The sequence below is a fragment of the Mustela nivalis genome (genome assembly GCF_964662115.1).
Source record: "Mustela nivalis genome assembly, chromosome: 2".
Lineage (NCBI taxonomy): Eukaryota > Metazoa > Chordata > Mammalia > Carnivora > Mustelidae > Mustela > Mustela nivalis.
Window position 1 is genome coordinate 99,885,454 of NC_139021.1, and position 24,777 is coordinate 99,910,230.

At 46.9% G+C, this 24,777-nt stretch overlaps 1 protein-coding gene across 3 annotated transcripts in view; it reads left to right on the forward strand.

The window, feature by feature from the left end:
* GPR137B (G protein-coupled receptor 137B) overlaps positions 1 to 24,777 on the forward strand; it is a 49,180-nt gene that overhangs the window by 21,549 nt on the left and 2,854 nt on the right. For 2 of the 3 annotated variants that reach the window (XR_014308850.1, XM_082720758.1), the window contains exons 2-6: positions 128 to 177; positions 6,235 to 6,457; positions 8,492 to 8,641; positions 11,389 to 11,517; positions 24,345 to 24,469. Coding sequence is in view for 2 of the 3 variants with exons in the window: in XM_082720758.1 (XP_082576884.1) it covers positions 128 to 177; positions 6,235 to 6,457; positions 8,492 to 8,641; positions 11,389 to 11,517; positions 24,345 to 24,469 (677 nt within the window). In the remaining variant the exon portion in view is untranslated. The remainder of the gene's footprint in view (positions 1 to 127; positions 178 to 6,234; positions 6,458 to 8,491; positions 8,642 to 11,388; positions 11,518 to 24,344; positions 24,470 to 24,777) is intronic. The other variant, XM_082720759.1, reaches the window with a different exon arrangement.

Here is a 24,777-nt window from a genome sequence, read left to right on the forward strand (position 1 = left end):
CGACGTCTCAGTTTCAGAACCAGGCCCTGGCGGCTGGTGTAAAGGGAAAGAGGGCTTGCGAGGGACGGTGCTGGGTTGTCGGTGACAGTATACTGTGTCCCAGCTCTGATGTTGTCTGTCGTTGCAGGTGATTTTCAAAGCCAAGTCAAAATATTCTCCAGAATTACTCAAATACCGGTAAGTACCTGGGGGGATTTCCATCCTCATTTGGAAAATATATTTTCGACTATTTAGGACTTGGTTAGGCAGCCTGAAGCAGAAATGTAGCTTGTGTCCTTGAGGAGCCAACACCCTGTGCAGGTATCCTGAACAATGCTGAAACTCCCAGAATCCGATGAAGCAGGTGATGTTTGGGGTATTGGGCAGTCTCTGGCCTGGTCTGCTGTGTACTGTGAGAGCCACAGGAGTTTCGTGGAAAGTCAGTCAGTGCTGGGCTGAAAGGGTGGGCTCGTAACCTGGAAGGGAGCGCCTTAAATTATGTGGCAAGTTTACATGAAGGGGTGGATAGGCTTGTTTTTCCTATAGAGAAGGTTTGTAGGTTTCCCCAAATTTTTAGAGGTCTGTGACCTCAGCACCCCCAAGAGCAAAGAAACCGGTGGCTTAAAGAATGGTCAGACTTGGTCAAAGGGGAAAGGATGCAAGGCATTCAGAAGACATGGGGCAGGTGTGTGGTGTTCTGATGTACCTGCCCAGGCGAGCTCCAGTGCCATGAGCAGATATTTCTGAGAAAGCAATTTCAGCCACTTACCTTCTTGAATCAAAATGAAATTTAATTATTTTGTGGCTTTAAAAATATGTAAAAATGAGTGCATATTGCATTTTATTTAAATATGTGATTTTAAATTTATGAACACTTTTTATTTAAAATTCTCAAGTTATAATTGACATACAACATTATATTAGTTTCCAGTATCCCACAGGATGATTTGATATTGGCCTATTGCAAAATGTCCACTTCAGTAAGTCTAGTTAACATCTATTACCGAACATGGTTACAAAATTTGTTGTTTCTTATGATGAGAACTTCTAAGATCATGAAAATGTATATTTTGATTTCCATTTTATATCCAAAGAAAGTGAAATTCAGAAAGTAATACGACAGTACTGGCACAAGAGAGAAGTCATGAGACTCAGGGCGCCATGTTTGTTTTTCTCACCTAAACTTGAAGTCTTTGTTCACTACTTTTTGGGTAGTTTGGTGCATGTTTCTACTAGACTACTCAGCTGGGACTTGACGGTCCACCATGAAAATATGTTGGTCTGAAGGAGAACCCTTTAAAGGGGCAATTCCAAGTACATAACCTCTTCCCTTCTCTGGTAAGGAAATAGCTGGCCTTTCCTCCACACCCGTAATCTAACCCTCCAGCCTCTTGACTAGAAATATGGATCGACCTGGGGACTGGGGAGCCAAGAATGGGTGAAGACTGGGAAGGAGGAAGAGATTCTGATTGGATCGTGGAGCTGGTCTTACCTTGGAAGTGGTTGGTTGAAGCTGAGGTAATGCGGTTTCTCATAGAAGTGGAATATGAAAGCACTGGTCAGAAAGGAAGGCTGGTTCAGAAGTTTTCAGCCTCTGAGCCTTGGGCGGTAGGGTCCATTAGATGTGAGGGAGTGTGTGTGTTGGGGGGTGCAGTTCTTGATCCTGGAACCGAAGTGCAGACACCAGGATGGGCTGTTTTCAGTGGGAGGGGGTTTGCGGAGATGGAGAGAGAACACCAGGAGAAATTCAGCTGGGTGAGATGTTCAGGCTGGAGAAGACCGAAGAGTTTCTTGAAGCCAGGAGGGTGAGAGTCCAGTGGGAGGAGCCTCTTGACTCCTATGTCATAATAAAGAAATGCTCAGAATTATTCGTGTTTATGCCCATCTTCCATCTTCTCTGTTTGATCCCCCACTTCTTTTTCTTTTTAATATTTTATTTATTTTTTTGAGAGAGAGACAGCAAGAGAGGGAACACAGGCACTGTGCAGAGCAGGGAACTCGATCCCAGGACCCTGGGATCATGACCTGAGGGGAAGGCAGATGTCCAGCGACTGAGCCCCCCAGCTGCCCCGATTCCCCACTTCTCTTAATCTAGATGCTGCTGCAGACATTTCAGGCCATGATTTATCCCTCAAGGTGCTTTGGTATGTTGGCTTTTGAACAGGCTGGCTTCCCTGACTGAACTACAGCTCACTTGGAAAGAAGCACAAGCCATCACTCTAGAAGTGGTGGCAGCTTCTCCCCTGAGCTGCTCCGGTAGCCGCTCCGTGTCTCTGAAGATGGTTTCTACTCAGCCCCACCAAGAACCACTTCATTTCCCCTCGAGTCCCCTCTCTCCCTGACACACCCGCACACTCAGCTTTGCTGGAGTTGATGCCCATGTGATTCAGTTTTCTCTTTCTCAGGCTCTGCTTGTCAGTCTTTGGCTTAGGAGGCGTGAATACCACGCAGCGGGGGCTCAGAACTCTTTGATTTTCGGCGTTTTTTTTTTGTTGTTTGTTTTCTTTTTTTTGTTTTTTTAAAAATTTATTTGACAGAGGTCACAGGTAGGCAGAGAGGCAGGCAGAGAGAGAGGAAGGAAAGCAGGCTCCTTGCTGAGCAGAGAGTCCATTGCGGGGCTTGATCCCAGGACCTGAGCCGAAAGCAGAGGCTTTAACCCACTGAGCCACTCAGGCACCCCCAATTTTTGGTGTTTTAATTGTTTTCCCTCCACCTTTGAGTTAAAAACACAACAAACCAGGCTTTGCTTTTCCCATTCTGGAAGGAATCTCAGATCTCAGAAGAGAAATTTAAACCACGCTTTACAAGCCGTTGACACTCTCCCCTCACCGTTGGAGGGAGCAGAGTTCTTGCGCATGGAGCTCATGGGCAGCCCACAGGCCACGCACCACGGTGGCCAGGTACCGCGGTCCCCAGGCCCTGCGGTCAGCGGCCTCAGCGACTGTCTGCACTTGCAGACCCGCGTGAAGCTGATCCTTCTGGGCTCACAAGCAGAGTCATCCTCCCGGATGCCCAGTCCCACTGATTTCCTTTTCCTTTGGTCTTTTTTCTCATTATAGGCTGTTTATCCTGACCCTATGTTTGAGCTGAGAAGTAGTCATTCTGGGGCCGGTGGTCAAACACTGTTGCCATGGAAATGCCCCCTTGCCATAGGATTTGTTCTGCGCCACCCCTGCCCCACGCTCTCTCCACACCTCCCGATCTCTCTTCCAGAGCTGCAGGCCCCAAGGGAAGAGTTCAGTTTTGCAAGATTTTTTTTTTTTTCATTATGAAAGTTATATAAGCTCATTAGAAAAAAAAACAGAAAATAGAAAAGTATTGGAAGTTTGTGAATAGAGACATGTGGAAAGAAAGAAACCAAATCTAGTGCAGCCCCTGTCCCCGCCCTGCCCTACAGAAACCCCATCCAACTCTGAGGAGACACAGTAATGTTTTCCGTTGTAGGTTTTCATCTACCTTTCCCAGAACAGAGTTGTTTTGCCACATTTACGATTTTTCTCTCTGACGTTGACCTTAATGTTGGATTATAAGTACTTTGCCCATGTTGTCTTAAGCCTCACAACACAGCTGATTTCTTTGAGACAAAACCAGGCAGTTCAGCTCAGGTCATGATCCCCGGGTCCTGGGATCCAGCTCCATGTCGTCATCAGACTCCGTGCTAGGAAGGGTACCTGCTTCTCCCTCTCTCTTTGACCTTCCCCCTGCCTGTGTGCATGAGCACTCCCTCATCCTCTCAAAAAAAAAAAAAAAAAAACTAAAAAAGAAAGAACTAAAAAATACTGGATGGATAGGATTCTGTTTAGCAGGTGGTCCTAGAGGCTCACGGAGTAGGGTAGGTTAGAAAGGGAAGGGCAGGAAGGTTTTAAGCAGAAAGCTCTGCTTGTGTAAAGACGGGGACATGGGGACACCTCCTGGATGGGCTTCTGGCCAGCACACAGGCCGGCTGATTAGGATGGGGGGCGCCCATCGGTTGACCTGGCTCTGGAGACTGATTGGAAGTATAGGGGAGTGGAGGGTGCTGGAGTGGAGTCGAGGGTGGGGGGGTCAGTCTGGACACCGTCACGTTGGTTTTAGACAGAAGCACGAGGCCATGCAGTCGGTGACGATGGGAAAGGGGGCCCACAACGAGGGGAGCAGGAATAAAGAATCTGTTGAACTTGACAGCTGGTTAAACTGGGGTGGTGAAAAAATAATGAATACACTGGTATGCTTAAAATAAATTAATTAATAAAAAAAAACACTGGGGTATAATCTTTATCGTTTAGAACTACAAAGAAACTGTGGTGCCTTTCGGAGAAATAGGAAAGCCGAGAGGAGTCCTGGAACAGGAACTTAAGGAGTTAGGCTTGCACATGGTCTGAGGGGACAGGGCTCCCGTGGTGGGCTGTTTGGAATGTGAGTCTGGATGTAGGACAGGGCAGTGGCTTTAGAGGAGCAATAGGAACCTGGGCGCCCGAGGCCATATCTGAGGATGCACGAGTAAGTGCGTTTCCCCGGGGTGGAGGAGAGAGCATGAGAGTCCTCACTTTGGAGGAGGAAGAGGAACCGGGGCTGTGCAGGGGTAGGTCAGACAGGGGAATGGGAGGCAGGCATAGGGTCGTGGAGTGATTGACAGCGGGGCTCTGGGAAGGCAGGGAGAGATGGCGACCAAGAGCTGACCCCTTTTGGTTTGGGAGTAGGTCCTGGGGACCTGGGAGAGTGTGGGGTCTGCAGGGGACGACCTGGGAGGTGAGGGTGATGGGGTGATGTGAAGACTTTCTAGGAGCTGCTGCTGACCGAAGGGGAAGCTGGGGTGAGGCCGTGAGGCCCCGTGGGGTGAGGACAGAGGACTGACGCGGTAAGAAGGCACAGAACCCAGTGGATTCTCACGGCAACCCTTTGAGGTGGGCGGGGAGACCTCATCTCTCTTCTGTAGATGAGAAAACGCAGCCCACAGTGGGCAGGAGAGACTGGCCTGATGTCTTGGCTCCATGTGTCTCTGGGTCACACTGGGCAGTTGAGGGGAGGGGGAGGGGAAGGAAGGAGGGTGGGGTGGAGCCTGGGTTGCCATTGTGTGAAAATCCAAGATGGAAAGGCACGGCAGGGAGCTGGGGACATCTACAGTGCTAGCTGTCATGGGCAGCACACGGTTGGCATCGAGTTATGCCCGACTTCTTCACACTTTCCTTACACTTCTCTCTCTCCTGTGTCCCCTCCCCCCTGCCGTGGGTCCTATCAGTGACAGTGTCTGGAGCTGGGACTATCATTCAGGAGTCTTTTTTTTTTTTAGGATTTTATTACAGGAGAGAGAGAGCAGGAGAGAGAGAGGGAGCACGAGTAGTGGGGAGAGACAGAGGGAGAAGAAGAAGCAGGTTCCCCACTGAGCAGGGATCCCGACATGGGGCTCAATCTCAAGACTCTAGGACCATGACCTGAGCCAAAGGCAGATGCCTAATGACTGAGCCAGCCAGACGCCCTGTCATCCAGGTTTTTGCGTCCCGGTCTGTTAGAGGATACTCTAGCTTCAAAACCGTTTTTTTTTTTTAAACGATTTTATTTATTTATTTGATAGAGACACAGCAAGAAAGGCAGCACAAGCAGGGGGAGTGGGAGAGGAGAAGCAGGCTTCCCACCAGGCAGGGAGCCTGATGCAGGACTCGATCCCAGGACCCCGGAATCATGACCTGAGCTGAAGGGAGACACTTAACGACTGAGCTTCCCACGCGCCCCTCAAAACCGCTTTTAGTTGAGAGATTTCTTTTTCTGGATTTACAGACGTAGTCAACGTAGACCCAGTCTGATTTTGAGCCCTGCACGTCTGCTCCTTGTTGGCTTGTTTACCGAAGGAAGTAGACACCACGGGCCGTCCTGAAGCAGTTGGAGGCTGGGGCCTTGGGTTTCAGTCCATCCGAGAAGTCCATTGGCCTTGCGCCGGTCACAAGGAAGCGGGCAGCTCCGGGAATCTGTGGGTCACAAACGGCCAGGGACCCAGCCAGCTGGTGTCTGTTCAGCCCTGGGCAGGGGCTGCGGCAGATCTGACCACCTCCCAGTGGCAGGAAAAGCAGGGCTCGGGCAGCTTCCTGAGGGCACTGTCTGTAGCTGGTTTGTGATCTGCACGTGAGAGCAACTGCTCCGCAAACCTGTGCTCTGCGTGTCCGCGCTGGTGTGTCAGCTTCCAGCCGTTAATGGAACGGGCCCTGCTTTCCTTGCGGGTCGATCCAGAAACGCAGCCAGCAGGCAGGGCGTGGGGCTGACTGTGCTCTCTGTTCTCCCCAGGCTGCCCCTCTACCTGGCCTCACTCTTCATCAGCCTCATTTTCCTGTTGGTGAATCTGACCTGCGCGGTGCTGGTGAAGACAGGCGGCTGGGAGAGGAAGGTCATCGTCTCGGTGCGCGTGGCCATCAACGACACGCTCTTCGTGCTGTGTGCGGTCTCCCTCTCCGTCTGTCTCTACAAAATCTCGAAGATGTCCTTGGCCAACATTTACTTGGAGTCAAAGGTAGGTGGACATGTGGTCAAGATCCCTTCGTTAAGCCGACTCCAAAAACAGTCTCCCAGTCACAGACAGAACTCAGCAGACACCTTCCACATCTGACCTGCAAATGGTTGGCCACACCCTGCTGCCCAAACCCGGAGCGGTGTCGTTCCTTGAACTTCATATGTGAGAAGAGTTGCTTTGATGTGTGGGAGTGTGAGGAATTACTGGCAGGGAGGCGGTCTGTGCATAGACACAGTGTTTAACCAACATTTTAAAGGACTCGCTGATTGCTTGTGCCGATAAGACTAGTAGAAACACTTGCCTAGTGTGCCCTGTGTTTCAGGCATTTTGAGATCTGCATTTGGCCTGTGTAAGTTCATGGTGTCCTCCGAGATCTCTGGGAGACCAGGCCCTGGAGGTCAGTACCTGGCGTTGCCCTACGCAGCCCAGAGACAGAGAGCCAGGCTTCTGATTCACGGTCTGGCCGCAGGCTCTGCAGATGTGGATGGAGGCTCCCCTCAGGACTGACTGATGCGCCCAGGAGAAGACCGTGGACACTCCAGGGAGGACACTGCCCCCTGGAGTTCAGGCCGGCCCCTGCACCATGCTCTTAGTCAGAGATGGAGGCAGCCGGCAGGAGAGGCCGGCTTGGTTTGCTGTGTGCTGTGCACCCTAGAATGCCCGTTTGCTCCTCCTTTCCCCAGAGTTCTAGGGAAGAGCTGACATACTTCTGGGCCCCTGATCAGCCTCACCCCGAGTCTTCCTTGGTTGGGAATCCCAGGGAAGAATGGAGGCTGGGGAAGGGGCCTTGGTTTTTGCACTTGTGCAATGATTGAATGATTTCTCTAATTCCTCTGCTTCTAACCATATCCTCTGGTGGACCCCCCTGTCTGGCTAACCCCCTGTCTGGGGGACTCCCGCTGTCCAGCAGACCCCGCTGTCTGGCCGACGCCGCTGTCTGGCCGACCCCCTGTCTGGCCGACCCCCATGTTTGCCTTCTTTGCCACCTGGCTATAAATAGTCTTATGTCTGAAAACCGTGGGGAGCTCCGTGACCCATTATATTGTGCCTTCAGTAGTGACCAGTAGACTAAAATCTGACCTCAGAAACCCCAGGCCTTCACAAGGCATCCGTGATCAGGCTGACCTCTGGCGAGATCCCTCGAGACTTGAGTATGGCAGGAGTAGTTTTTTCATGTATGAGTTTTGACAGATTTCAGACTTGATTTTGACACAAGTTTTGTCTGCTGTTTGTACTGTCTCCCATGTGAGGGCTATCCAAGGCTTTAAAAAAAACAGAATTGTGGTTTTTATGGGAAGAGTTACATTTTGGTTGTCAAATAACTATTTAGATCAGCCCTGTGGCAAACATGCTGTTAAACTGCTGCTGGCAAAATAAAATAGTATCTTGTTGATGTATGATTTCTCAATGCAAATTTCAAAATCCTGTTTCATTTTTTTTGGTCACATTAACTATATGTTTCTAGCTTAGGGCCCTTTAATGGACTGTAAATTGATAGCTTCATAAATGGGAGTACAAATCACCAATTTCCATGTAAATCCAAGTCTGGAGTGAGCCCAGGGCTTCCAGCCTAGAAGATTCTGGAATTTGAGGAAGTGCTCCCTGCCCAGGGCCATGGTCCACAGGACCGCTCCCCCACCTTGCTAGGGTTGGTTGCCACCTTGCTGGGGTCGGTTGTCCCTGGGCTGGATGCTGGGCAGTGGGCTCCCAAGTTGGGAGATCCTGGAGATTGAACAGCATAAACTACCTGATTTTCTCATTCTTACAAACCTGGGCTTTAGGCAAATGGCCTCTATTTTAAGGCTTCTCCAAACCAACTCCCAGATTTGGAAGCATCTGTATGGAGATCCTTTGACATTTGAGGAGGGGGTGTGGGGTGAGGTGAGGTTTGGGTGTGGGTTTACTGGTGAGAGCGGACACCACGGTTGGTGGCCCCGAGAGCTGAAGGGTTTATCAGGTCTGAAGCCAGGGCATGATGAGGCTGGTGTGTTGGACCTGGAATGGGTGCTCCCCTCATGGCTCCCTCTTTTCCAGGGCTCCTCTGTGTGTCAAGTGACGGCCATCGGAGTGACCGTCATCCTTCTCTACACCTCCCGAGCCTGCTACAACCTGTTCATCCTGTCATTCTCCCAGAGCAAAAATGTCCATTCCTTTGATTACGACTGGTACAATGTCTCAGACCAGGTCAGTGGGCACCGGTGACGTGTCCCCCGAACAGCGACCCTTTGCTTCACAGCACCCCATGTGGCAGAGAGAGGCTCCTTGCTTTTGCTGCTGCATTGCTGGGTGACCTTGACTGTCATGTACCTGGGTGGTATCTGTGTCCATGTCTGTCAGATGGGATCATAGTACCTGGCTTGTCCCAGCTCACATCTTCTGAGACAACTAGCATCTAGGTGCACAGGCATGCTTGCACGTGCGCACGCACACACACACACACACACACACACTAATTTCTGGGGCTCCTGGCAAACGGTACTTAAAACATTTTTAAGTGCTTCCATATAAATGTAAGATGGTTTTATTAAAAGTGAAGTTTGCCTCGGTGAAACAGATTGTATGCAGATTTCAGAAAATACATAAAACCATGGCTTTATTTTTTTAAGATTATATTTATTTGTCAGAGAGAGCGTGAGCACAAGCAGCAGCAGTGGCAGAGGCAGAAGCAGACTCTCCACAGAGCAGGGAGCCCGATGCGGGGCTTGATTCCATGACCCTGGGAGCACAACCTGAGCCGAAAGCAGATGCTTAATGACTGACCCATCCAGGCATTCCTAAAACTATGGTTTTTTAAAAGTGGAGCATGGAGACAGCATTTGAGAAGATCGAGACAAAAATGACTGGGGTGTTGAAGGTGTGAGCAAAATCTCATTTTACCAGCGGTGACCCCATGATATTCTTGCCCTTTTAATAATATGCTAGAAACTCGTAAGTTATAAAGCCACGAACAAAGGTAGTGACATATCATCTGGCATTCTTGTTCACAAAAGCCAAAAATAAAAAAAGAATGGGAATGAGGTCGCATCCTCTCGTTTGAAAAATACCGGTTCTTCATCTGTCATGCAGGACAGAACGCTGGGGGTACAAACGCACACAGATGGCCTGCCTGCCCCACAGCAGGAGTTTATGTCCCCTGAGGAAAACAGACACACAGATAAGCCATTACAACACACAGAACTTCTGCTTTATAATAGGCTCTACTGGATTGAATTACGGAAAGCTCCTTAACTGTCCCTAGGAAAACACCGAATGCTCAACGCTAGAAAACGCACGTCTCCAGTCCCAGCAGTGCTCCCTCCCTGGGCTGGATTCACACTCCAGAAGAAGACATCAAGTGACCCTGATAAGCATGGGAGGACAAGATGAAATTCGGAAGGGGCATAGGGAAGGGGCTAGAATTCGGAAGGGTTCAGACCACCACTGCCCAGACCAATCCCCCCTATATAGGATGGGAGAGATTTGGGCAAGGCACTGCCAAAGGTGTGCCCTGTTTGGAGAAAATCAAATATATAAAAATTGAATCTTGGAACAATAAATGAGAGACTTACTCATAAGACCTGAAGGATTTCATTGTAGTGAAATGTCCATCAATGACTACTCTCGTAACAACTTCCGGGCATATGGCAGCAGCCTGGCATTCAGCACTGTCCCCTTGCTGGGCAGCTGTCACCGCTGTCTGTCTCGAGAACGTGCTCGTCCTCCCAAACCGCTACCCCATACCCATTAAACACTAGAGGTTAGGTTTTAACAAAATAATTATTTTGGTTTTTCTTTCCAGTAAGGGCTTATAATGGTAACAAACTTAAAATAACAGTTTTTTAAAATTCTGTTGTTTTTAGGGGGAATGTTTATTTATGAATATCTAGACCTGTGTGTTGCTGGCCCCAAGCTGTGCACTATCCATGTAGAATGGAAGGGGCCAGCGTGCTACCCAGCTGAGTTAGAGAAGGGAAGAGAGATACAGAGATGGGGAGACGGTTTCCTGGAGGGGCTACTGCCTCCAAACTCGATGCACTAGAAGGAGGTAGAAGGATTATTTAGGTGATCGGCTTTTCATGGCTTGGTTTTGGTGCACTTTGTCTGAAACACTGCCCTTTGTGGGAGAGCTGCCCAGATGTGACCCTGTGCATATCCTGGGCCCTGCAGATGGAGGACAGACTACAAACCAAGACTGTTCGGCCATCCCACTGGTCCAGACAAACATCCTGGTCTGGAAACAGGTTTTTTCCAGGTGATATCCCCTGCAATCAGCTTTAAAGGATAAAGAATAGGATATAGGGAACAGGAAGAGAAGTTTAAAAAATTGATGGGTTTATCCCAGGGATGAGACAGAGGGTGACAGTTACATGCTGTCCTCAAAGATATGGGAGGGAGGGCACCTGGGTTGTTCACTGGTTAAGCGGTTAAGCAGCTGCCTTCAGTTCAGGTCATGATCCCGGAGTCCTAGGATCGAATCCCGAATCGGGCTTCCAGCTCTGTGGAAAATCTGCTTCTCCCTCTGACCTTCTTTCCTCTTGTGCTGTCTCTCACACACTCTCTCTTTCTCTCGCTCAAATAAATAAATAAATAAATAAATAAATAAATAAAATCTTTGAAAAAAATGTGGGAGGGAGAGACCTAACATCTCCCTATTTGACTGTTGAAGGCAAGAAGACTTACATTCGAGAGATTTAGCTTGGAAATGAGGTTTTGGAGGGTGACGTAATAACTGTCAGAGATGGGCAGTTCCCACGCTTGACTGTTTTGAAGATAAGAATTCTCTGCCCTGTGTGGTTGGAATGACTCCCCACCTGGGTTATTACCTGATTTCCACATGCACGTTGCAGGGGGAAGGAATTGCACCGTATCAGAATTAGCCTTTCTTCACGTTAGTAAGAACCAAAGCAAAACCTCAGTGTGCTGACTGCACGCCTCCCCTCACTTCTCAACAGGCGGATCTGAAGAACCAGCTGGGAGACGCCGGATACGTGGTGTTTGGGGTGGTCCTCTTCGTGTGGGAGCTCTTACCCACCACCTTAGTCGTTTACTTCTTCCGAGTTAGAAACCCTGCGAAGGACCTTGTGAGTAAACCATCTTCTAGTTGTGGAAACTGTCTCCTGCTTCTCATCACAACGCATGCCGTTGGGGCTTGACCTTAGATTTTCAGGAGCAGGCCTCTTTCGTCCTGTTGTGATGTAAAAAGTTCCCTTGTCTGCCTGAGACGGTCTTCTCCCTTAACTCTGATTTATTTAGTTGTTTGTTTATTTTTATTTTTATTTTTTAAAATTTCTTTTCAGTGTTCCAGAATTCATTGTTTATGCACCACACCCAGTGCTCCATGCAATATGTGCCCTCCTTAATACCCACCACCAGGCTCACCCCTCCCACCTCCCCTCCAAAACCCTCAGATTGTTTTTCAGAGTCCATAGTCTCTCATGGTTCATCTCCTCCTCTGATTTCGCCCAACTCCCTTCTCCTCTCCATCTCCCCATGGCCTCCATGTTATTCCTTATGCTCCAAAGATAAGCGAAACCATATGATAATTGACTCTCTCGGCTTGACTTATTTCATTCAGCATAATCTCTTCCAGTCCCATCCATATTGATACCATAAGTTGAGTATTCATCCTTTCTGATGGAGGCATAATACTCCATAGTGTATATGGACCGTATCTTCCTTATCCATTCATCTGTTGAAGGGCATCTTGGTTCTTTCCACAGTTTGGCAACTGTGGCCATTGCTGCTATGAACTTGGGGATGCAGATGGCCCTTCTTTTCACTACCTCTGTATCTTTTTACCCAGAAGTGCAATTGCAGGGTCATAGGGAAGCTCTATTTTTAATTTCTTAAGGAATCTCCACACTGTTCTCCAACTTGGGCTTCACCAACTTGCATTCCCCCAACAGTGTAAGAGGGTTCCCCTTTCTCCACATCCTCTCCAACACACGTTGTTTCCTGTCTTGTGAATTTTGGCTGTTCGAACTGGTGCAAGGTGGTGATCTCAATGTGGCTTTGATTTGAATCTCCCTGATAGCTAATGATGATGATGAACATTTTTTCATGTGTCTGTTAGCCATTTGTATGTCTTCATTGGAAAAGTGTCTTTTTATGTCTTCTGCCCATTTTTTGATGTGATTATCTGTTTTGTGTGTGTTGAGTTTGAGAAGTTCTTTATAGATCCTGGATATCAGCCCTTTGTCTGTAATGTCATTTGCAAATATCTTCTCCCATTCCGTGGGTTGCTTCTTTGTTTTGTTGACTGTTTCCTTTGCTGTGCAGAAGCTTTTGCTCTTGATGAAGCCCCCAAAATTCATTTTTGCTTAGTTTCCTTTGCCTTTGGAGACATATCTTGAAAGAAGTTGCTGTAGCCGATATTAAAGAAGTTACTGCCTATGTTCTTCTCTAGGATTCTGATGGATTCCTGTCTCACATTGAGGTCTTTTATCCATTTCGAGTTTATCTTTTTGTATGGTTGAGAGAATGGTCGAGTTTCATTCTTCTACACATAGCTGTCCAATTTTCCCAACACCATTTATTGAAGAGACTTTTTTCCACTGTATATTTATCTATTTTAATTTCTTTTTCCTTTTTTTCCCCCTTAACTCTTTTTGAGGGAAATTCATTTTTTCAGCTTTCCTCTTTCAGAAGAAATGAAAGTTGACTCTCAAGGCCTAAAGATAGTGACTGTTTTCCTAGTGCAACAAATCTCACTGGTATCTGAGCCTTGACTTGGGGTGAACCAAATATATAAGCTTTTATTTTTGGAAAGGGAAATAGAAAATGGTACTTGAGGGCGCCTGGGTGGCTCAGTGGGTTAATCCGCTGCCTTCAGCTCAGGTCATGGTCTCAGGGTCCTGGGATCGAGTCCTGCATCAGGCTCTCTGCTCAGCGGAGAGCCTGCTTCCTTTCCACTCTCTCTGCCTGCCTCTCTGCCTACTTGTGATCTCTCTCTGTCAAATAAATAAATAAAATCTTTTAAAAAAATGGTACTTGAGTTCTTCATCCCTGTGTTATGTTGGACAGTGCGTTGGAAACTTGGTGACAGGGAAATAAAAAACATCATGAAGGTTGCTAACCCCACTCCCCTGGTTTGGTCCTGTTTCTGCTGGGCCAGCTTTGCATAATTGTCTTTCTCAGGACATGACAGAAAATGCACAGCTTGCGAGAGTGAGAAAACCCCTGGGCGCTTGTGGTCCATGAATTATTCTAGCCACACTAACGAGGGGTAGTAATTTGAGTTGCTGATCTATGAAGCCCCCAGAAAAGTATAGAGAATGGCTTTTGGCCAATGCGAGCCAAATGTGGGCGGGCAACAAGGAAAGCAGATACAGTTACCAACCACCCAGTTGTGTTTTACCCTGTTTCTTTTACTTTCTTTTCAAAAGATTTATTTATTTGAGAGAGAGAATGCTAGAGGCAAGGAGGGGCAGAGGGAGAGAGACAACCCCTGAGATTATGACCTGATCCAAAACCAGGAGTTGGCTGCTTAACTGACAGAGCCACTCAAGCACCCTGACCCTGTTTTTTTCTTACTTTTCTCTTATTCATATCTGGATAGTCACCATGAGCCAGAAACAGTGGGGTGGGGGTGTGAAGCTTGCCTAGCCTGGGGCATGTGGGGTAGGCCTGACTGCGGCCCCTGCAGAGAAGGCAGTGGGTAGTGTTTTCTAGACTGTGGGATCCGCTTCCTTCACTTCTGTTATTTGTAGCTGCAGGACCGTGGCCGTGCGCTTCCTCTGACCTTCACTTGCTGTGGAAACAGCTGGAGGCTTCTGTAGAGTCAGATCCTAAACACTTGAAGCTCCCTGACGGAGAAATGGGACAGGCGGGCCCCAGATTCTAGGCTGAGAGACCAGGTCCTTATTTTCCTTCCTTCTCTTAAGTTTTCTGGGCACCTTGCAGGACTAGGGGATTGTGAGGGGTCGCTGAAGCTGACTCCCGGAGCTCATGGAGGCCTCCCCCGGCCTCTGCGTGTACCTTTTTATCAGCTCGTGTCTCGGAGGCTTCAGAACTGGGCTCCTGAAACCCAGAGTAGACGTCCAGATTTAACAAGAGGAAGGCTAATGTGATAGTGTCCACATTCTTCTACTAAATGAATACAGAGTAATGTCTGCTGTGTACTCGCAGATGTCATTATCCAGGGACACCTGTCTTAACATACTCCATGTAGATGCGGTTACTTGGTTATTGGGCTTGAATAGAGTTCAGGATGTTCAGAGTATTTTTTAGAGCCATGGTTCTTGAACATGGTGGTCTTGGGACACTTTACATGGGTTGATTTTTTTTTAAGATTTTATTTGTTTATTTGACAGAGAGAGAGAGCATGAGCAGGGGGAGCGGCAGGCAGAAGGAGAGGGAGATGCAGGCTCCCGGCTGAGCAGGGAGCCCTATGCGGGGCTCGATCCCAGGACTCTGGATCATGACCTGAGCTGAAGGCAGACCCTTCACCAACTGAGCCACCCAGGCACCCTGTGATTAATTTTTTTACTGAGTGGTAATTGACGTACTAGTTTCAGGTGTACAGCGTAGTGAGTGGGTATCATAGCTGTTACACAGCGATCCTAACAAGCCCAATTGCCATCTCACGACACGGTTATGATGTTTCTTCTTGAGCTAACTTTCAAGGTCTGCTCTAACTGCCTTCAGACATGCAGCACACTGTTATTACATGTGGTCAGCGTGTTGTACGGGGTCCCTAGGACTTAGTCATTGCATAACTGGAAACGTGTAACTTTGACCCCTTCCATGTGGTTCGCCCACTCCCCATCCCCACCTCTGGCGACCACCGTCTCCTCTCTGTACCCATGCTGGGGTTTTCTCTGCATGCTCCGAGATTCCACATATGCGAGATCATAAGTGTTTATCTTATCCTGACTTATTTCACTCAGCATAATGTCCTCAAGTTTTATCCATGTTGTTGCAAATGGCAGGATGTGTGTGTGTGTGTGTGTGTGTGTGTGTTTGTTTTTTGATGGATGAGTAATATTCCAGTATAGTTTCTTATCCTTTCACCCACTGATGGACTTTTGGGTCGTTTCCGTCTCTTGGCTCTTGTAAATAATGCTGCGGTGAACACGAGGGTGCAGATATCCTGTCGGATTAATGTTTTCATTTCCTTCAGATAAATGCAGAAGTGGGATTGCTGGATCACAGGCTGGGTCTACTCTTACTTTTCTGCGGGCCTTCCGCTGTTTCCCATGGTGGCTGCGCCCATCTATGTTCCCACGAGCAGCGAGTGTGAAAGGGTTCCTGTACACATCCCGGCCAACACTGGTTATTTCCTGTCTTTTGATTTCAGCCATTCTGACAGGCGTGAGGTGACCGCCCACTGTAGTTTTGATTTGTATTTCCCTGATGGTGAGTGACGTTGAGCATCTTTTCATGTACCTGTTGGCCATCTGTAGGTCTTTGGGAAAAATGTCTGTTCGGGCCCTTTGCCTGTTTTTTAATTGGATTATATTTTTTCGTTGAGTTGTAGGAGTTCTTCATATATTTTGGGTATTGACCCTTTATCAGATACATGATTTGCAAACATCTCCTAGTCAGTCTGTTACCTTTTCATTTTGTTTATGGTTTCCTTTGCTGTGTGGAAGCTTTTTCATTTGATGTGGCTTTACGTGTTTATTTTTGCTTTTGTTGCCTTTACTTTGGGTGTCAAATCTAAATCATCATCCCCAGTACTGACGTCAGGGAGCTTACCACCTGTGTTTTCATTTAGGGGTTTTATGGTTTCAGTTCTTACATTTAAGTGTTTAATCCATGTTGAGTTAATGTTTGTGTGTAGTATAAGAAGACAGTGGTCCAGTTTCATTCTTTTCCATGTGGCTGTCCAGTTTTCCCAACACTCTTTATTGAAAGAATTGTCATTTCCCCCATTATATAGTCATGGCTGCTTTGTTGTGAAACACTTGACCATGTAAGTGTGGGTTTCTTTCTGGGCACTCTGTTCTTCCATTGATATGTATGTCTGTTTTTATGCCAGTATCATACTGTTTGGATGACTGTAGGTTTGTAATATTGTTTGAAACCAGGGAGCATGATGCCTCCAGCTGTGTTCTTCTTTTTCAAGATTCTCTGACTCTTCAGGGTTACACTGATAAATTATTGAGGACCTACAAAAGGTCTTATTTGGAGAGGGGTATGCATGTGTGTAAAATTAAAAAAATTAATTCTCTATAAATAATAAACCCATTATATGTTACCATAAAAATTTTTTCTGAGAAAGAACATTTTTCCAAAACAAAGTAGGAGAGTAGTATTGTTGTAAAATTCTCAGATTTTTTTCATATCTGATTTAATAGAAGACAGCTGGGTTCTGTCTGCTTCTGCATTCAGTCTGTTGTGATACATTGTTTTGGTGGAGTATGTGAGGAAAATCCAGCCTTACAGAAATACATATTTGCAATAGAGTAATTTAATACTCTTTAACAAAATTGTGGATATTTTTCTTTGAAGTGCATCAGAAGTGAACTAGTTGTGGTTTCCTAACAGTCAGTGCAGTGCGGAATCTAAAATCATAGCAGTAAACTCAGACTGTATCAACACTAACGTCCCTCAGTTTATCTTGCATTTTGAATGGATCTTCTACCCACGCGTGGCCTTTTATATTGGTCACTTGGAAAATACTGGTGTACCGAGTTACGCAGATTTTCAGACATTAAAATTCATTCACTAAATACCACCACTGATCATTTCAGGAGAATCTTTGAAGTCCTGGGATGCCCTGCAGCTCAAGGTGGGGGATACCAGTATTCCAAAGCTTTTTCGTTGTTGCTGAAAAGCTCATATTTGATCGGTGATAAATACTATCCACCTGACTTCAGATACTTTCGAGACAGGGTCTGCCAGACACTCATGTCTGAAAAAGTGTGGTTTGTAAGAGTTGTGAAGAGGCATGAAGAAATGTAGCTACGACCCAAACAGCTGCATGAGGTCTTTCCCTGAAAACAGCTTCTGCACAGTAGATGCGCTGTGTGCGTACTTCCCATCTTGTCACGTAACCTATTAAAAACACAGAGACTGAGATTTAATATAACTAATAATGTTTAGGGCTTTGTTACAGCTGTTTTTTTTTTTTTAAGATTTATTTATTTTTGAGAGAGAGAGCGTATGCAGGCAGGTGGTGGGCAGGAGCAGAGAGGGAGGGAGCAAGAGTCTAAGCAGATTCCCCACTGAGTATGGAGCCCTGTGTGGGGCTTGATCTCATGACCTTGAGGTTATGACCTGAGTTGAAACCAAGTCAGACACATAACTGACAGTGCCAGCCTGGCACCCCCAGCAAAGGCATTCTCCAGGAAAATGGCCTCTAACTGATAGTGTAGCTGTGGCAATCCAGGGTCGGCCGGGGCGGTTGGTGCCAGCGTTGCAGAATAGCCGGAGCTGCAGGCTGGCGCACCATCTGCACTGGTGTTGAGACCATGGAAAGGGCAAGTCACGTCTTAACCCACTAATCACAAAAATATTTACAGCCTTGCAGGTGCCAGAATAGATCTCAGGGACACACTGAGGCTAAGCCCCCATGGACAGCAGCTTAGTAGTGAATTAAAATGATTCTCTATGCCCTGAACAATGTTTTCTCCTGATTTACCACAAGGAAGTGACTTCAGTAGGAGGGAGGCATAATCCTAAATAGAAAAACATTTTCCCTCTTCTACTTAGGAAGGAACTCTCATTAGCAGGGAATGTGGGTATCAGATTGGGCTTGGGGTGTTCGTGAAATCTCCGTAGGCGAGTCTCCCAGAGGGAAGGCCATCTGGTCGCGTAGAGTTTGGTCAAGTGAGCCAGGCATGGTGGAGCACTTCCGTGTGCCAGGCATGGTGCGGAATGGCACTTTAGATATATTCCGTGTTCTAATGCTCACACTCAGCCTCTGAGCTGGAAACCCTTATCACACTCATATGAGAAAACAGGTTCCAGATCACGGGGCTTGTCGGAGGCAGAGCTGGGATTGCACCATGGCAGTCTGGTTCCTGAGTCCGTAAGGATAATTACTGGGCTGCGCTGTGGCTTTCCTTGGCGTAAGGTCTGGAGAAACTAAGTTGCTGCTGTGTGTGACTCGACAATAGTCTTACCGCTGTCTGTAATTCCTATGATTGCTTGGAGAAAAAACAGTCTGATATTCCTCTGCATGGGTGGGCAGGGCGATTTATAACCCAACTCCTGTTCCTGGACTTTAAAAGAGCCCGTTGCAGGTGGGGACTTTCTTCAGCTGTGATCGACTGTCTGGATGTGCAGCGCAGTCACTGTGAACACGCCTCTCCCCTGGCGGCTGAGCCCAGCATGACCGTGTTCAGAGCGTGGCTCTCTGCCATCCACATCACAGTCCTGGGGGCCCTTGTGGTCAGGGCAGATTCCTAGGTCAGAATCTCCGGGGCAGGTTCTGGGAATCCACGTTTTAAATACGAAGAAGCCCCGGTGATTTGAGTGTGCTGTGAAGTTTGAGAATCTCCTTGGGTTTGTTGTTCTTGCTTAAACAGCTTTACCGGGATAGAATTCCCGTCCCATACAACACTCCCATGTCCTGTGTGCAGCTCAGTGGCTTGGGGTGTTTTCAGATATGTACAGCAGTTTTGAGAACATTTTTTATCACCTCAAAAGGAAACCTGTTCCCATTAGCTGTCACTCCCCTCCCCGGCCCCAGGCACCTGCTTGTCTGTCTGTGGATTTCCCTGCTGGAATTCCACGGGCATGGGCCGTACACTGTGTGGTTTCCTGAGATTGCCTCCTTGCACAGGGTTCATGTGTGTTGTAGTGCGTATTAGTACCTTATTCCTTTTTATGGCTGAATAATACTTCGTTGTATGGTGGTCTCACATCTTGTTTCCAGTTCTTTACTCCTAGGAACAGTGCTGCTCTAGATATCCATGTGTAGGTTTCTGTGTGCACACGTCTTCCGAGGCACCTGGGGGCTCAGCTAAGCATCGGACTCTGGGTTTAGGCTCAGGTAATGGTCTCAGGGTCCCCTGAGTTGAGCCCCACATCAGGCTCCCTGCTCAGCGTGGCGTCTGTTGGGATTTTCTCTCTCCCTCACGTTGCCCCTCCCCTCTGCTCCACAGGCACACTTTCTCTCTCTCACTGTCTCTCAGATAAATCAAACTTAAAAAAAAATATGTCTCTTAGGTATATATCTAGGAGTGCAGTTGCTAGGTCACTTGGTAACTCTATATTGAAAATTTTTTTTAAAAAGTCTTGTCTTGTTAACATGCAGTGTTGTGTTAGTTTCGGGTGGACAGTACAGTGACTCCATCCTTCCACACATCCCTCACAGCTCATCAGGACAAGTGGCTCCCACTTCTCCTGACGAAGCTCCCCATCCCTCACCAGCCTCTCTTCTGGTGACCCTTTGTTTGTTCCCTGTAGATAAGAGTCTGTTTTTTGGGTTGTTCTTTTCTTCTTCTTCTTCTTTTGCTCATTTGTTCTGTTTCTTAAATTCTATATGAGTGAAATCACGTGGTATTTATCTTTCTTGGACTTACTTTACTTAGGATTATACTCTCTAGCTCCATCCATGTGGATGCACATGGCAAGATTTCATTCTTTTGATGGTTGAGGAATGTTCCATTGTATACGTACACCACATCGTCTTCATCTCCTCATCCATCAGTGGACACTTGGGCTGCTTCCACAGTTTGGCTATTGTAGATAATGTTGCTATGAACATAGGGGTGCAGGTATCCCTTAAAATTAGTGTCTCTGTATTATTTTGGTAAATACCCAGTAGTGAAATTACTGATTTGTAGAATAGTTCTGTTCTTAATTTTTTGAGGAACCTCCACTCTGTTCTCCACAGTGGCTGTACCAACTTGCATTCCCAACAGTGTAGGAGGGTTCCCCTTTCTCCACACCCTCGCCAGCATCTGTTGTTTCATGTGTTGTTGGTTTTAGACACTCCAACAGGTGTGAGGTGATCTCTCATCATGGTTGCAATCTGCATTTCCCTGAGGATGAGTGATGTTGAGTATCTTCTCATGTATCTGTTGGCCATCTGTTGGTCTTTTTTGGAGAAATGTCCGTTCATGTCTAATGTCCACTTTTTAATTGGATTGTTTTTTGGGGTGTTGAGTTGTATAAATTATTTATATGTTTTAGATGGTAACCCATTATCAGATATGTCATTTGTGAATAGCTTTTCCCACTCAGTAGGTTGTCTTTTAGTTTTGTTGGTCTCCTTTGCTGTGCAGAAGCTTTGTATTTTGATGAAGTCCCTGTAGTTTAGTTTTGCTTTTCTTTCCCTTGCCAAAGGAGACATGTCTAGAAAAATGTTGCTGTGGCTGGTGTCAGAGAAATGACTGCCTCTGCTCTCTTAAAGGATTTTTACAGTTTCATGTCTCATATTTAGGCCTTTAATCCATTTTGAGCTTATCTTGTGTATGGTGTAAGAAAATGGTTCAGTTTTCCTAATACCATTTGTTGAAGAGACTTTTTATTGCATGTTCTTACCTTCTTTGTTGGAGATTAATTGACCATTGACCATATAATTGTGGTTTTATTTCTGGATTTTCTGTTCTATTGTTTTTTTTTTTTTTTTTTTTTTTTTTTGAGAGAGAGAGAGAAGAGAGGGCAAACACGGGGAGGAGCAGAAAGGGAGGGAGAAGAAGGGGAAGAATGTAAAGCAGACTCTGAGCTGATGGCAGAGCCTGATGTGGGGTTCGATGCCGCAGCTCTGAGATCATGACCGAGCTGAAACCAGGAGTCAGATGCATAACCAGCGGAGCCACCTGAGTGCCCCAACATATGTGTATTTTGTGCCAGTCCCATAGTTTTGATGACTATAGCTTTGTTATCGACCTTGGAGTCTGGAATTGGGATACCTACAGTTTTTCTTTTCCAAGATTGCGTTGACTGTTTGGGGTCATTGGTGGTTCCATTCAAATTATAGGAGTGTTTGTACTCTTGGCTGCAGACTTTCCTCTTTCAGCACTTTGAATATGTCAGGCCACTCCCTTCTGGTGGACAAAGTTTGTGCTAAAAAATCAGCTGATAGTGTTATGGGGTTTCCCTTATATGTAATGGTCTTTTTTTCTCTTGCTGCTTTAAAAAATGTTTTAGCAGTGTATTTTGCCATTGTAATTACCATGTGTCATGTGTGGACCTCCTTGGGTTAATTTGTTTTGAAGGGTCTCTGTGCTGCCCCGATCTGGATCTCTGTTTCTTCCCTCAGAGTGGGAAGGTTTCAACTATTCTTTCTTCAAATAAAATTTCTGCTCCCTTTTCTCTTCTTGTTCTCCTGGGAACCCTGTAGTGCTGTGGTTATTACTATGCCTGATGGAGTCACCGAGCTTCAGAATCTCTTCTCATTTTCCGTGTTTGTTCCTCACCCACTCAGCTTGCTTTCCATTGCTCTGCCTCTGGGTCATCACGCTTCCTCTAGCCTGTGACCTGTTACACCAGGTATGTTTTAAGTGTCATGTATCCTTGCCAACTGGTTCTTTTTTATCTCTGTGTTATGGGTCTCACTGATGTCCTCCTCTCTTTTCTCAAGTCCATTGAGTCTCTTTACGATGTTACTTTAAGTTCCTATTGGTCATACTACTGATATGTTTCACTTAGGTCTTTTGTTGGGGTTTTGTCCTTTCATTGGGGACATAATCCTCTGCTCATTTTATGTAATTCTTGTTGTCTGTCTTTGTGCAGATAGTCCGTGACCTCTCCAGCTCTTGAAGGTAGTAGGTAGGTGCACACTTTCAGCAAGGTGGCCCTGTCCTCCTACAGAGAGGCGGTGCCCCTGCTGCCAAGCCCGGGCTGCTCCACGAAGTGTGCAAGTGGGATGGGCAGTGCCTGTTTTGCACACCAGCACTCTGCCAGGGGTGCCCACAGCTCCGAGGAGACAGGCTGGCCAGGGCCGCTCTGCAGAGCACGTGCGGGATGTGCATTTTTAACAGGGAGCGAGTGTCCTCCATGGGAGGTGACCCACGGCTGCTGGTGGGACTGAGGCCCTGCAAAACCCTCAGCAGGGACACAGCATGTTGGCAAGGTTTGCATGGTCTTCTGGGGAGGGGACCTGCCGCACCAGAGCTGAGGCAGGCCCAGCTGCGGGAGGGCGGCAGGGTACCACGTGAGCAGGTTACGTACTGGATGCTGGCCCTGTCCAGGCTCTGCATGGGGACCGGGTGGGGCAGTGGTGCCTGCCAGCTCCTTTGTTCCTGGAGTCGTCTCCCGGGGAAGTCTGTCCCTCTGGTCTGGGCTCTGAGATCAGTGAGGAACTCGCTCTCCCGTCCGCCCCAGGCCTCTCTCAAACTGCCCTTGCTGTTTCTCTGCTCTCCCTCCAGCCTCTCCAGAACGGAGCCTGTTGGTTTTTAAAGTTAAGTTCCAGGTGGTTGTAGGAACTTGCAGAATTTGGCCCCCCTGGTTTGCAGAGACAAATGTTATGGGAATTCGTGCCCTGCAGGCTCCCAGGTGTGAGGATCTGTCATCTCCCCTCCCTGCACACTCTGGTCCTTCTTGGCTGCAAGTGGCCTTGGCCCTTAAGCTCCCAACCACATGTCCACTCTCCCCACCCGCCCTTACATGTCCTCTTCTCTCCATGGCGCTGTGGTGTTCGGGTCGTTTTCTGGGCGATTTAAGTGGACGTGTTATCCTGTGTCCGTACGCCGAGGTGCGCGTAGGGCCCTTCTCTGCCATCTTCCCAGAAGTCAGAGATGCACTTTTTTAAAAAACCTGCCAGACTGTTTCCTACAGTGGGTCTGCCGTGTGCCATCTGTTTCTGGGTCCTCCTCCTCTTCCCCAGCACTTGTTATGGAGGTTTTGATTCTAGATGTCCTGGATCCTTTCACCCTCATCTCTAATGAGGTCAAGCATCTTTTCATGTACTTATTGGACATTTATATCTTTATCCAGATCTTTTGCCCATTTTTAATTGAGTTGTCTTTGTATTGTTTTAAGTGTTTTTTATGTATTTTAGATCTAAGTCCCTTGTCAGATATGATTCTGCAAATATTTTTTCCCCTTCTTTTGTGGCGGTTTTTTCATTCTCTGGATGGTGTCTGTTGAAGTTTTTAATCTTGGTGAATTTTATATTCGTTATTTATGCTTTTGGTGTCTATTCAAGAATTCTTTGCCAAATCCTGGGACATGATTTGTCCCTATATTTTTCTTCCCAGAATTTTATAGTTTTTACTCTTACATTTAGGTTTTTAATCTATTTTGAGTTACTTTTTGTATAGGTGTAATGAGGTTAGGATCCAAATTCTTTCTTTTACATGGACATTCTTGAACTGCTGCAAATCCTAAATTTTCAGGCATCCCACCTTATCTAGGATATATTATGTTTCCTGTATTTGGCTAGATTAGTCTTAGAAAAGGAGGAGTTTCCATATCAATACTCATGGTATAGTGAGCATCCTTGTTTCATACCCTTGTTTAACTTTAAAATAGACCACTGATGATAGGTCCAAGGACCTCAAACAAATTCTGTATTTTATGCCAGCTTTGATTTGCCTTATAAGACAGTTCTGATCTTTTGCTTACTTGAAACCATTTGAAATTTTTTGAATGGTGAACGCAGCTTGAGGACAGGTACGGGGGAAATGATTATAGAAGCAGGAAATGGAAACTTATTTGATCATTATGATCATTTCATTATTTTAGCTTGTAAATGTCCACATTACTATATGGTTTTATAGCTAATTTGGGACTATCTAATTTGGTTAATTTGGGCATCGCCTTTTTTTTCAGTAAGGGATTAAAATGATGGTAATTCATGGCTGCACGTGGAACTCTGAAAGAAGACTTTGTCCATCCTGAGAAAAGAAAAAGAGAACACCACTCAAATATAAACGCAACTGAAACGAGCACTGTAGCGGAACAGGTCCATCCTCCTTTGAGACGAGAACAGCATCTGCAGTCTTCTACAAGAGAGATCTTGTTTATCTTTGTCTCCAGCAAACTGAACAATTAATTGTCTTTCTAGAGCAACCCTGGAATGGTCCCCAGCCATGGATTCAGTCCCAGATCTTACTTCTTTGACAACCCTCGAAGATACGATAGTGATGATGACCTTGCCTGGAACATTGCCCCTCAGGGACTTCAGGGAAGGTAAGACCCTGGTTCGTGGTAGAGAGGCACAGTGAGGAGGCTGAGCACAGCACCCATGAAATCGGTTCAGTCCACGAGAAAAATCCCTGGAGTCGGAGGGAGGGTGAGGCACATAGGAAATGGAGGAGAAGCCCCTGAGAACGAGACAAAGTGTCACCAGAGTAGTGCCCCACTCCCAGGATTCTGCTTCCATAGATGTGTGGCAGACAGGAGGGGTGGGAGCTACTGGGGTTCCCTGCACTCTCCTGTGACACTTCAGCCACTCTCCATGGCCCAGTGGTCATGATGTCCCCTCCTCCTGCCTGTGA